At 45.3% G+C, this 14,742-nt stretch overlaps 1 protein-coding gene across 2 annotated transcripts in view; it reads left to right on the top strand.

Moving 5' to 3' along the window:
* Positions 1–14,742, top strand: part of LOC137095390 (pyridoxal-dependent decarboxylase domain-containing protein 1-like) — a 72,708-nt gene that overhangs the window by 44,316 nt on the left and 13,650 nt on the right. For both annotated transcript variants that reach the window (XR_010908834.1, XM_067462002.1), the window contains exons 10-11: positions 11,902–11,947; positions 14,073–14,174. Coding sequence is in view for 1 of the 2 variants with exons in the window: in XM_067462002.1 (XP_067318103.1) it covers positions 11,902–11,947; positions 14,073–14,174 (148 nt within the window). In the remaining variant the exon portion in view is untranslated. The remainder of the gene's footprint in view (positions 1–11,901; positions 11,948–14,072; positions 14,175–14,742) is intronic.

A 14,742-nucleotide genomic window follows, 5' to 3' on the forward strand; every position in this document is an offset into this window, starting at 1 on the left:
TTCTATTCTTTCTTAGGAGTCTTCCTTCAGGTTTCACTCTTCCCCAGACCACAGTGTCTTTATCTCTCTAACCTTTCCAGTTTCTTCTCCGTCCCTCTCTGCAGGCTCTACAATCTCCTCTTCCTACTTTCTTCAGCTTCTCTCTTTCCAACTTGTACTGCTTCCGCCTTTTACATCTGTCTCTGCTGCCGCGTTCTGCCGCGCATGCGTGCGCCAGGGGTCCTGCGCGTGACGTCAGGAGTCCTGCGCGTAGCGTCCCCAACTCCTGCGCATGCGCGCTCCTCTTCGTCCCAGCGGAGTGCCGAGCAAACTCCCGGGGGCCTCTTAAAGGCAACGCTCCCTCTGGGGTCCTTGGCTCCTAATCCTTGAGGGTTCCCCCTCTGAGACTCTCCTTCCCCACGGGTCTCCCTCTTAAAGGTTAGTAACCCCTTTCCTTTCCTTCTTTTCTGTCCTCCTCTTGCTGTCTTCACAGTCTTACTTTCTTAGCATTCTTATCCTATAAACTTACTGTGCAATGTCTTCTTGGGTCTCGCTTCTTGTTGATTCTCTTTTTTTCCTCATACTCTCCTGAAACTCTTCTGCTCTTCTATTGAGTAGGGGCCAGCGGCTGTTGCGGCTCTTTCGAGCCAAGCTTCCCCCTCCGGGCGCTGGCTCGCTGCCTGCCAGGCAGGGATGGCAGCCTCCCTTGAGGGGAGACCGCTCCACCCGCCCTCGCAGGCACTTCGAGTTTTGCTGCCGAGCAGTCCTCGAATCCGACTGCTCAGGGGAGCTATAGATAAGCCCCCAGCCCTTAAAAGGGGGTGCTCAGGACTGCTTAGGCTCCTAGAGCCTCAGCGTCCCGTGTTTGCCGCCATTGCGCCCCAACCGGAAGCGGTTATTTGATTCAACCCTACCTGGGCAAAGAATATTACTCACTGGCCTCCCAAAAAAAAGGAGGAGTGGTGATATATGCGAGGGACACATGCAAAGCAACAATGGCCTTTAAGGATGATGAAGGACGGATTATCGGCATTAAAATTAACATAAACAATCACGAGACACTTATTTGTAATCTGTATGCGCCTAATGGGCCAAAAACGAATTTCATAAAAATACTAAGAAAGAAGATTGCAGAACAGTCTTTTGAAAATTTAATTTTGGTAGGGGACTTTAATGGGGTAATCGACTGTGCGAGAGATAAATCCCTGAAGGATAGAAAACGAGTAAATGGGGGAAGATTACCAGAGAACTTCCTAAAACTGAAAAAAGACTACTTTCTACATGATGTTTGGAGAGAGAGAAATCCCAAAGAAAGAGATTTTACATTTTACTCAGACTGCCACGCTATGTGGTCTAGAATAGATATGGCCTGGGCATCAAACTCAATAATAACCAAAATAAGTAAAATTAAGATAATGCCGAGACTTAATTCGGATCACTGCCCCTTACTACTAGAAATCAGTGGGGAAAGGCAGCAAAGAAGCTGGAAGTTAAATGAATTCTTGTTAAGCAAAGAAGAGGAGGTCGAACTCTTCAGAAACAAAATTAAAGAATATTTCGAGCATAATAAGAACAAGGGAACAAAACCTGAAGTGGTGTGGGACGCCGGCAAGGCGGTAATTCGAGGTCACTTTATTAAACAAGGGGCGATCCGCAATAAGATAAGAATTGCAGCTCAAACTGCTTTGCTTAAGGAAATAGAGGATAAGGAAATAACACTAAAGAGGAAGCCGGGGAATAAGAAGATTAAATTAGAGTTAGAGTTATTAAAGAAGCAATGGAATACAACACAATTAGAACAGATAGCAAAAAACCTTAAATTCTTAAAGGTAAAGTATTACACACAGGCTAATAAACCAGGCAAACTCCTAGCGAGAAAGCGCCTGGAAAAAAGACAATCACAGTTTGTAACGAAAATAACAAGGGATGGGATCAGCTACGTAGAGGACGATGATATTAGGAAACAATTTACTGATTTCTACAAAGACCTTTACAAGAAGGATATGATTTCGGAGGAGGAAGTAGTAAAGTACCTGGCTAAACACAAACCTGAGAGAATAACAGAGAGACAAAGAGGGACTCTCAATAAAAATATAGAAGAGAACGAAATAAATACAGTGATAAAAAACCTCTCAAATGAGAAAGCCCCAGGCCCAGACGGGCTAACAGCTTTATATTATAAGAAATACCAAGCAGAGTTAATACCACACTTAAAAGAGGTATTTAACAACATACTGTCAGGGACTAAAACTCTGGATTCTTGGCAGGAGGCGACGGTGACTCTAATACATAAAGAAGGTTCCGAGGAAGACTGTGTAAAAAATTACAGGCCCATAGCTCTTTTAAATATTGATTATAAAATCTTCGCGAATGTACTGGCCAATAGACTGAAAACCCTCCTGAATGAGATTATTAATGAAGATCAAACAGGCTTTCTAGCTAACAGACACATGAATGAAAATCTTAGAACAATACTGAACATCATTGAGTTTTATGAAGCTAACCCTCAAAGGGAAGTGGGGCTATTGTTTTTGGATGCGGAGAAAGCTTTTGATTGTGTAAATTGGGAATTTATGTTACATCTTGTCAAGGAAAAGGACATGGGTTTTCAGTTCATTAATGTGTTAAAAGCTATATATGTTAACCAAAAAGCAAAGATAAGAGTAAACGGCCAGCTGTCGGAGGATATCAGTATTGAAAAGGGAACTAGACAGGGGTGTCCCTTGTCTCCACTGCTTTACATATTGTCGCTGGAAATATTGTTAGAGGATATCAGGAGAGACGGCAACTTAAGAGGTACTAAAATCAGAAAGGATGAATTCAAACTGAAGGCGTACGCCGATGACTTAGTTTGTATAATGGAAAATCCAGTGGAATCAGTGTCAGACTGGTTAATAAAAATTAAAGACTTTGGAAAAGTAGCTGGCCTGAGGATTAACGAAACCAAGACTAAATTCCTAACTAAGAATATTGGCAAAGATAAGAAGGCAGAATTAGAGAGGATCTCTCACTTCACGGTCGCGAATAAAATTAAATATCTTGGGATCAACCTTACTGCTAATAATTCACAACTTGTGAAAAATAATTACGAAGTGGTATGGAGAGATATAAGTAGAAAACTAGAAAATTGGAAACAGCTGAAGTTGAGTTTGATGGGTAGGGTGACCATGATTAAAATGAATGTCCTTCCGAAAATGGTGTTCTTATTTCATATGTTGCCAGTACTCAGAACGAGTCACTGCTTTACCCTTTGGAAAAGAGACATTTTGAAATTTATTTGGAGCGGCAAAAAAGCAAGGATTAAGTACAAAATTCTGATAGATTCAAGGGAGAGGGGGGGCCTGGGTCTACCAGACTTGCAATTATATTTCGATGCCAGTGCTTTAACCTGGATAAAAGAGTGGGCTTTATTAACAAAGAGGAAACTATTAAACCTGGAAGGTGCAGATGTCAGGAAGGGCTGTTACGCGTACCTGTGGCACGGGAAAGCCAAAATTGAAAAGAATTTTCGTAATCACTACATCAGAGCGGACTTACTCAAGGTCTGGGAAAATATAAAACCAGGTTTTACAGTAAAACACCCATGTGGCTTTCCCCAATAGAGGCTCACCACAAGAGAGAGTTTCCTAGTAGTAACTGGCACACATATAAAGCATTGCTAGAAAACAAAGATAATCAGTGGAAACTTAAAACATTAGAAGCATTAAGGGTACAAGATGAGAACTTCTCATGGTTCCATTACCTACAGGTATCGGATTGTTACAAAGAAGATAACAAAATCGGCTTCGCGCTCCAAGAATCTTTTTGGGAGAAGGTTATGAAGAAAAGTAGAAAACTAATTAAATTGCTTTATCAAAAATTGCTTGAGTGGTATACAGAAACCGAGCTCATAAAAGAGACTATGATTTCCTGGGCCACAGACTTAAAGCACACCATTCTGCTTAAGGAATGGGAAGACATTTGGAGAAGGAAAACAAAATTTGCAAAATCAATCAATATTACGGAAAGCTGGTACAAGATGTTTGTACGCTGGCATCTGACCCCCCAGAGGCTGGCAAAATACCACAAATCAACAAGCAACCTCTGTTGGAAATGTGGGACCCACCTAGGCACATACCTGCACATGTGGTGGGAATGTAAAAAAGCGAAGTCCTATTGGGGGGATATTCACTTTCAGGTGCAGGGAATACTGCAAATAAAGTTTGAGTTTAGAGCGGAATACTATTTACTACACTTGCTAGACTTCAATATGGAGAAAAATAAGGAGATGTTACTGTACCACCTTTCCGCGGTACACCTTGCTCGCTAGTAAATGGAAATCCAAAGATCCACCGACATCGGAGGCGTGGTTATTAAAAATTAGAGAGTATATGGAATTAGATTCTCTGGCTAATATGGTTTATGTTGTTAGCGAAAACAGAAAGATTGATTGGCAACCCCTTAGACATTACTTTAAAGCTAAGAAAAACATTTCATTGTAATTAAGGTTAGATAAATATATACAAGTGGGCGATGTCAAACACTAGAAGAATATTAAGTACAAGTTTTAGTTTATTCTTCTCGCGGTATGTTGAGGAAGTCAGTGTTTGTTTAAATGTAACTTCCCTACCCCCCCCCCCACACTCCCCTTCCGCCCCCGGCTCCCATACCCGATAACAAATTCTAGAGTTGATGAATAGAGGACACATGTAATTGTCGGGGGATGGAGCAACTCCCTACTGTATCTGAAGCGTCTTTGTGTGGTATTTGGGTATGTATTTGTATCTGTATTGGTACGCGTCTTTGACAATGTATGCAAAATTTGTTGTGTGTGTATATATAAGGAAAATCACAATAAAAAAACAATTAAAAAAAAAAGAACCGAGGCATAACTCTAGGGGCTCAAACCCCCCCCCCCTCCCCACAGGGACGCTCCCGGTCCTGGGGACCACATCACCGCCGATTGTGGGGATGGCACCACACCTCCAGGAGCACGAGGCACTGCTCCTCCTCTTCACGATTCTGGAGTTCCCCCTCATGCAGCCGGTCCCGAAGCTACAGTCGCTTGGGGAACTACGCGAGAGCGCATGAAGCCTATTATGCGATGGGCTCACCTCCTTACCATTTCTACCTGGAAAGGTGATCTCCTAGGGGCTATTACAGCCCATATTATTATCACCACTATCCAGGTTTGGGCTCCTCAATCCCCGTACCGGGGTGTCCCTCCCCCTCCAGGAGCTCAGGAACACCCGCAGGCTGCTCAATCAGCGCCTCAGCTGCTTCTGGCGTCCACGGGCCTGATGCAAGCTCCTGCTAGGGCCGCACAGGGCTCTGAGCTTCCCCCAGAGACAGCAACACCAATTCATCAGGGTACGCTGCTGCCCCCTGTGGCTGAGACCGTCACTCTCGGTACCGAGGCTGGCTCGGATTCAGAGGACAATGCTATCGAGGCCCCTCCCCCCGAGGGGACAGCTGAGGAAGATCCTACCTCCCTTGAGGAGCTTAGCACGTTCTCTTCCCTCATCACTCGCCTAGTGAAGGTGTTGAAGCTTCAAACACCACAAATGGCTACCCCTGGCAATGACCCTGTCTTTTCTCATGATCAACAGCAAGTGCCAGCAACGGCTCCGCTGCCCCTTCTGCCTTACCTATTTCAGCTAATTAAGGCACCAGGAACAGCCCCTTCCTCGGTTCCACCCACCAGCAGGAAGGCTGAAAACCTCTATTGGCTGGATATGACCTCAGCGGAATGGCTAGGCAAACACCCCAAGCCAAATTCAGTAGTTGTGGATGTCTCTCAACCACGTCTGGCACAGCGCTCGCATAATGCTCCTGCAGACAAGGAAGGCAAAAAGCTAGATGGCATGGGGCACAAGATATACACTGCCCCAGGGCTGTTTGCGAGGATGGCGCATTATGGTGCCTATATGGGGACTTATCACCTGGGACAAAATTGCCGCACTGCTTGACCACCTCCCCCCAGAGGAACTCAGACTGGCTAAGACCTACAAACAAGAGGCCATGCAACTGGTGGGCCTACAGAAGGATCTGGCAAAACATACCGCCGATACACAGGCAAACTTTTTGCAGCCGCAGTAGCCTTGCGTCGTCACGCATGGCTGCGTTCTTCAGGCTTATCACAATCTGCACAAGCCACTATAGAAGACCTCCCAATGAACGAGGCGGGGCTGTTTAACCCTGATACCGATACCAACCTGGAACGCATGCACAAGATGCGCCAAATGGTTCACAGGTTTGGCATGCCGTCGCTTTTCTCTAATCAACCTAGACAGCGTTGGCCTACCTTCATACTATCGGAGACGTCCCAGCCCAAATTCATCAGGATTACATGTGAGATCTGCTACTCAGCCGCCTCCTGCTAGGAGACCACCACAACCTCCTGCTAGGAACCGCCAGCAAGGTAGGGGCAGACAGCCGTATGCCCCGAGACGCCGGGTTTAGCACTCCACCACAACATGCCAATGCTTCTCCCCATCCAAGTCTTGCTACCCTCCAACCTGCCCAAGTTCATGATCCCGAACCCCTCGCTTCCCCAACCTGCGATGGCTCCGTACCTCAACCTACCTTCACAAATCGTCTTGAGTCATATAGTGAGGCCTGGTACCAGATAACCACAGATGAGTGGGTCCTCGACACTGTGGAAAGAGGATATGCAATCGAGTTTACATCCTTACCTCCGGTTGGGCGTCATAAGATAACCCCGGCCTCCGCTCCCCTGGTCGAAGAAATCCAGAAAGGGGCCATACGCCGCCTGAGACCTTCAGAAGTGTCCAAATGCTTCTTTTCTAGATACTTCCTGGTCCCTAAGAGAGGTGGAGGCTTGCGCTCCATCCTCGATCTTCGAGGCCTGAACCGCTACATCAAACCCCGGAAATTCCGGATGGTTATATTAATGATGATTCTGGCCCTGGATGCCAAAGGGGCCTGGTTTGCAATGGTGGATCTTATCAGAATAAGACGATCCATATTGGACTTCCATATCGGAATAAGACGATCCCATCGCAGATTCCTTAGTTTTCAGGTTGGACAACATTGTTACTGTTTCACTTTGCTCCCGTTCGGCCTGTGTACCACCCCGAGAGTTTTTACTAAATGCATGGCGGTCGTTGCCGCACACCTCTGCCAGGTTGGCGTCATTATCTACCCTTACATTGATGATTGATTACTTGTGTCCAGCTCAAGACAGAGACTACTAACTGAAATCGACGTTATTCTATCTCTCCTCCAGGATCTTGGACTGGTGGTGAACTGGGAGAAATCCCACCTGGATCCTACCCAATCCATCGAATCTATTGACGCCACCATCGACTCCATACTGGAAAAGGCTTTCCTCCCAGAAGAACGCTTCAGGACTTTGAGACCTCTCATTCAAACCATCCTCACGCACCCTCACGTCCGTGCGAGACAAATACAATCATAGAATCATAGAATCATAGAATCAAAGAGTTGGAAGAGACCTCATGGGCCATCCAGTCCAACCCCCTGCCAAGAAGCAGGAATATTGCATTCAAATCACCCCTGACAAATGGCCATCCAGCCTCTGCTTAAAAGCTTCCAAAGAAGGAGCCTCCACCACACTCTGGGGCAGAGAGTTCCACTGCTGAACGGCTCTCACAGTCAGGAAGTTCTTCCTAATGTTCAGATGGAATCTCCTCTCTTGTAGTTTGAAGCCATTGTTCCGCGTCCTAGTCTCCAAGGAAGCAGAAAACAAGCTTGCTCCCTCCTCCCTGTGGCTTCCTCTCACATATTTATACATGGCTATCATATCTCCTCTCAGCCTTCTCTTCTTCAGGCTAAACATGCCCAGTTCCCTAAGCCGCTCCTCATAGGGCTTGTTCTCCAGACCCTTGATCATTTTAGTCGCCCTCCTCTGGACACATTCCAGCTTGTCAATATCTCTCTTGAATTGTGGTGCCCAGAATTGGACACAATATTCCAGATGTGGTCTAACCAAAGCAGAATAGAGGGGTAGCATTACTTCCTTAGATCACTTCTCAGCCATTTCACCTCCACCACCGCCGTGACACCCTTCGCAAGGCTTCGAATGCGCCCATTGCAGATGTGGTTCCTCCAGGTATTTGACATTCTAGAAGCTCCTGACAGTCCCCACCCACGTCCAAGCATCACTCTTCTGGTGGACGCACAGACACAATGTCCAGAATGGGATGCCATTTTGCCAGCAACATCCAACAAAGACACTTACCACAGATGCCTCCCTCTCCGGATGGGGGGCCCACCTAGACAACCTCACGGTACAAGGAAAATTGTCTCCAGTAGAATCCCAACAACACATCAATTACCTGGAGATGCTAGCAGTTCAAAAAGCCCTCAGGTCGTTTGAACTTCCTCTAACCAGTCATGTTGTCTGCCTTCTGACGGACAATACCACAACCAAATTTTACATCAACAAACAGGGCGGGACGTGCTCACGCAAGCTGATCCAACTTACCTTGCTCATCTGGAACTGGTGTATCCAGCGAGACATCCATCTCCTGGCCCTTCATGTGCCGGGCGAGGAGAACTGCCTAGCAGACATGCTCAGCAGATCTCCGAACTCCTGCCACGAGTGGCAAATGAATCCACAATGCCTGCACCCTGTCTTCGAACAATGGGGAGTGCCTGCCATGCACTTGTTTGCGACACCAGAGAATACGCAGTGCACCCAATTCTGCACACGGCACCCAAAAGGCCACCCACCAGGCTGTCTGGGCGACGTGTTTCTATACTCCTGGACACCGGCTCTGATGTATGCTTTCCTGCCTCTTCCGCTAATTCCCAGAGTCCTGTCAAAGCTCCTAGCAGACGAAGCCGACTGCATTCTGTTAACGCCAGGGTGGCCTCGTCAGCCATGGTTCAGCCTGTTGATCCAAGCCTCCCAGAACGGGTTCCACCGACTTCCGTTCAGACTGGACATTCTTACAACTCACAATGGGCAAGTTCGCCATCCAGACGCCCGCACCCTGTGTCTGACAGCCTGGAGGATCCGGCCTATTCGGCACTCTCTCACTCCGTAAGATCGATGCTGGAGGCCACCCATAAGACGTCCACACGAAAATCTTATACATACAAATGGCAATGCTTCGCCTCCTTCGTGAGACAGAAGGGGCAGGAACCATCGTCAGCTTCCGTCCCGGTGATTTTAGACTTTCTGATGCACCTCTCAAATAGCAGCCTCTCCATCTCATCCATCAAATGCTACCTCGCAGCCATCTCGTGGTACAGACGCAAGTCAGGTCTGCCCTCTTGTTTTGAATAGCCTCTCGTCAAATTATTCTTAAAGGGACATAACAATATGTTCCCTCCGGCGCATCCCCCGGTACCTGCATGGAACCTGGAACTGGTCCTGTCTCAGCTCTCCAGGCCGCCATTCGAGCCGCTAGCCTCAGTTGACCTCCAACATCTCTCATGGAAGACAGCTTTTCTCATTGCAATAACGTCGGCAAGGAGGGCGAGTGAGATCTGTGCCCTCAGAGTGGATACACCTTATTTACGCTTCCATACGGATAAGGCTGTTCTCTGCCCAGACATTTCATTTCTACCAAAAGTGGTCTCCAGGTTCCACATATCTCAGGACATTATCTTGCCAGCCTTTTTTCAAAATCCGTCAACTCCATTTGAAAGGACATTACACACGCTGGATGTTAGAAGGGCATTCGCCTTCTATGTGGACCGTACCCGACCTCATAGAAAGTCCCTGCGACTATTCCTCAAATACAAGAAAGATGTCCTTGGTGTACCAATTACCCCCACAGAGATTGTCTTCCTGGATAGTATCAACCATCCGACTTGCATACCAATTGGCGGGGCATGATCCTCCTCACACTTTGAAGGCCCAATCCACGAGGTCTGTGGCCACTTCTCAGGCATTCCTCAAAGGAGTACCCCTAGAGGACATCTGCCGTGCAGCTACCTGATCGAATCCTTTCATCTTCGTCAGCCACTACAAGATGGACGCCCTGTCCAAAAGAGACGCTGCCTTCGGAAGAGCAGTGCTGTTCTCCTGTGTGGCATGATGCCCACCTCCATGGTTAGTAGCTTGCTAGTCACCCATATGTGTGCATTTCACAGGACAACGCAGAGGAAACTTTGGTTGCTTACCTGTAAACGGGTTTCCTCTAGTGGTACCTGTGAAATCCACACAACCCACCCATCCTCCCCGCTGGACGTCATGCTCCGGTATCCTGGGCTGCTTTTTCTGCGTCCGAGAAACTGGCTGGCAGCCCCGCCTACTGGCTACTTATACTATCAGGGGAGAATGGGCGGTGCTACCGCCAAAAAGTATCTTTAAAATTCCAGAAGGTTCCGAAACTGTCTGCACAGGCGCAAAAACCCATATGTGTGGATTTCACTAGAGGAAACCAGTTTATAGGTAAGCAACCAAAGTTTCTTCCCAAATTTCATATATATGTTTTTTATTAAATATTTTTCAATGCAATAAAAAGATTAGGAAGCGTGCAAAGCGATGTGCTCTGTTTTCTGGCCCACATCCTCGGAGCAGCCCAGTGATGTAGGCTTGGCTGAAAGAGAGTAACTTGCCCAAGATTAATCCATTGGGAACTACATCTCTCAAATCCCAGTCTCTCAATCTGTAACTACTACATTGTATAAATATATATGATGTTGCTTGGAACCACTCATGCAATCTATGAGTATGTGAGAAACTAACTTGTTTGCATGAAAGAAATAATTTCCCACATGGTCCACAGATCCACTTAAAAGATCTGAACGGCATTCAGTCAGGCTCCACTTTCTACTTTGACAGTAAGAAAATAAATAATATGGATAGTAGAGTTGGGCCCAAATCACTGTTAACAAAAAGATTTGTAGTTTTCAGATGACCATTTTCGTGTAATTTCCAAAAAAGAAAGGGGAAGAGAGAGAGAGAGAGACAAAAGACCAGTGAAATGAATTTGGAGAGACAACATTTTTGGAAATAGTAAAGTCCACATAATACCTGAGGCAGGGAGATCTGTGGTGTCTTTTTCTCTCCCTGGCAGAAGAAGCCTCCTCCATTTTATCTTGGAAAGTTACCTTCTCCTCCAGAGAGGGCCCTTAGAACTTGCTTTCCCAGTGGCACTAGCATAGGATGGCCATTGAAAGTTCCCCTCGGAGCATGAGTCCCTCTGTCTCGGTATTTCTCAGCCAATAAAAAGCCTGGTGGTATCCATGCTCTCATTGGCTGAGAATGGACACAACTGACAACAACAATTCCCAGAACCCTCTCTTGTGGTTTGACTTATTTTTAAAAATGTTATGTTTAAAACTTAAAATAATTCTAAAAAAATCAGTAGATTGGTGAATTGTTTTGAAACTTGGCAGGCCTGCTGTTGTAAATGGGGTCTACAACTGGGGTAGGTGTCATGCAGATAGGACTTAAAATAGTTGAAGATTGAGCTTTTAAAGTTTCCCATTGTAGCCTATGGACCAAATCTCTGTTGAATGAAATGGAAAACACTCCTCCCCTTTTGGGTAACTTTCCAATCAGCTGGAGAAGCCCTGCTCTCAATCCCACCACCATTGCAAACATGACAGAAACAGACCCAAAAATGATATGCCTTTAGGCCCGAATGCACATGACTAGTAGAAAGGAGTCAGAACTTGAAAATTTTGAATTTTTGTACTATCAGTGATTAACTTCTCCCATTGACTTTAGTGGATCTATTTTAGGGCAAGTTATAGTTGGTCTTACTTCTTAAAATATAAGAGGTTAACGAAATCAACATAGACATTCTTTTTCATTCTGGAATTTTTGTTTCTGTTGCAAGTACTTTGAAAGTAAACTTACAAAAGCTAACTTTCCTAAAATTGTATTTGGAAAATTGTGAAAAGAAAACCTTGGAACCAAGATGTTGCATTTAGCAAAAGAAAAAAAAAGTTAATATTCCACCTCACCTAAGACTATGTGTTTGTGTTTTTCCTCAGGGTAAACTTGGCCACCTTGGCTTTGGGCTACATCTCATCTGTACTGGTACGGCTCTATGTTTTCATCCCTGAATTTGTAGTGAAATTCTCAGATCTCTGCTTGAAAGCTTCAAGCAGATATTGAATTTTTGATAATCTTATTTTAGTTAAATATGTGATACATGACAAATGGGATAAGTCTCCTGAGCTCTGAAAGCTAAGACTGATTACCTTTCTTTCTTGAATTATCTTTCAAGTGTCATGTTGGTTTTGCTTCCATCTGCAAATACAGATATAGATTACAAGGGGAGCTCAAATCCTGAAAAGTAATATTACGTGCATGAGACATTGTAGATTGAATAGCTTTTTACTTAAATAAAGTGAAACCCTTTGTGTTTGGATTGTATTTGAAAAGTAAAGGATCATTTTAAACACTGCCAAAATTAGAAACCCCTCCATGAATGAGAATATGCAAGTCTTTGTTTATCAGATTGTATTGTACAGAACTGAGAAGAATCAGAAACAATGTTAGCAGACTCCTCTGCAGGAGTCTACCGTATACCATGCAGCTGTGGAGAAGTCTACATAGGGACCACCAAACGCAGCGCCCAAACACAAATCAAGGAACATGAAAGGCACTGCAGACTACTTCAACCAGAGAAGTCAGCCATAGCAAAGCACCTGATGAACCAGCCTGGACACAGCATATTATTTGAGAACACAGAAATGCTGGACCACACCAACAACCACCATGTCAGACTACACAGAGAAGTCATTGAAATTCACAAGCATGTGGACTATTTCAACAGAAAGGAATAGACCATGAAAATGAACAAAATCTGTCTACCAGTATTAAAAAAAACTTTAAAATTACAACAGCAAAACAGCAGAGAGGAAACAACCAGGCACATCTTAACACCTCTCAACAAAAGGTTTTCCCAGGCTCAGGCAGGCCTTCAAATGCTAATGAAGGTAGTCAGCTGAAACATTCATACCTAGCTCTAGCAGAGAAGAGCTCTTTGCCCCACCCCAGCCATTCCACAGATATATAAACACATTGTCCTATTTCCAACAGACCTCACTACCTCTGAGGTTGCTTGACATAGATGCAGGCGAAATGTCAGGAGAAATGCCTCTAGAACATAGCCCTATAGCCCGAAAAAACCCACAAGAACCTAATGTTAGCATATTTTTCGGATATTTATGTGGTCTTCAAGTAATCCAGACATCACATGAACAGCACGTTCTGTGAATAATGGGTCACTTTGACATTCCCCTGGTGGTGCAGCAGGTTAAACTGCTGAGCTGCTGAACTTGCTTACTGAAAGGTTGGCGGCTCAAATCCGGGGAGTGGGGTGAGCGGTTTGAAAACATGCAGATGTGAGTAGATCAGTAGAAAAGGTGGAAAGGTGGAAAGGTAATGGAGCTCCATGCAGTCATGCTGGCCACATGACCTTGGAGATGTCTACGGACTACCCCAGCTTTTCAGCTTTGAAATGGAGATGAGCACCACCCTGCAGTCGAACACGGCTAGACTTAATGTCAGGGGAGACCTTTACCTTTACTTTTTTGATGCTAAAGCTCAAACAGGAATGGCTATCTGACTTTTGAACTTCCGCCTCTCTTCACATTTGGAGAAGAGCAGCTTCTGATGACAGTTTGCAACAAACAACAGTTCACAGTTCTGTCTGAATATAGCAAATTGTAATTCTCGGAATGGCATTGAAGAGGAATTCCCCACAATTGGGTTTACCTTCACATACCCATCTAACACACTGGAATGAACTCTATTGTGGTTCATTGTTTCTCTTATCATCATGTAATGGGCATTGTTTTTAACCTGGTTTGCAGTCAGGCTCTGGTTTGGAGTTACTTCTAGAAAGGGGGCATGTACTTCTGTATGCCTCTTTATTAGGCCTTTATGCTTTTTAGGCAAATGTTCATGCCATTCCTAGACACTCCCTGTGTCTCCATCAAGTAGAGACGCAATTTGTGGCCTTCTGGACATTGTTGGACCACAGCTCCAACCATCAAAGTTAGTAGCCAAAGTTTGTGGGAGCTTCACTCTTAACAGCATTTAGAGGTCCATGTGTTGGAACATCCCTTCCATCTCTTATTTCGTTAGAAGCTTGAGCATTAGCATTTCTTGTTTTGAGTGGACTGAAACACTAAAGCTACTTTCTGTCCTGTAGGCAGCCACAAAATGTGACATCATGACCCTGACTTTAGGGCCCTGGCTGGGTCTCTCGGCTGTACCCGCAGTGACACTTTACAGACACGAGGATCCATCTTTGGTAAGCCTTGGCACTTATTCCAAGCCCTCTTGAGAGGTCCAGGGCACAAGCAGAGATGCTTAATGAGCAAGGATTTTCTCGTTAATTTAAAGAAAGCTTGTGCTTACTGTGGGACTCCTCTTAGCAGGTCAGCAAATGAGAACTCCTTACTTTAAAACAGGCATGGACCAACTTTGGCCCTCCTTCCAGGTGTTTTGAACTCTCATAATTCCTAACAGCTGGTGGGAGGATTGAAGTTGACGCAGCTGCTTTAAACAGAAGCAGCTCATTGAATGTTTCCTATGCGCAGAAAACACTGTTAGATACGTGGAAGACGCCAAAGATTAAGTCAAAATATAGGTTCACTGCTATGTCCAGATTTAGGATGCAGGAGGTGGCTACCCAAGTAACACTGGATAAGATTGTCCCTAAATGAAAGCATTCCTTGGGTGGTGGACAGTAAGGTGTTTGGGGAGGACATTGGCAGGGGTTGCTCATTTGTGGTGCTCGCTATAACCTGAAATGTCATTTGAGGAGGGACTTTTGGTGGCTCCTCAGCACTGTGGGTTAAAGATGTTTGTGGAAGTGG

Source organism: Anolis sagrei, chromosome Y (assembly GCF_037176765.1).
Source record: "Anolis sagrei isolate rAnoSag1 chromosome Y, rAnoSag1.mat, whole genome shotgun sequence".
Taxonomy (NCBI): domain Eukaryota; kingdom Metazoa; phylum Chordata; class Lepidosauria; order Squamata; family Dactyloidae; genus Anolis; species Anolis sagrei.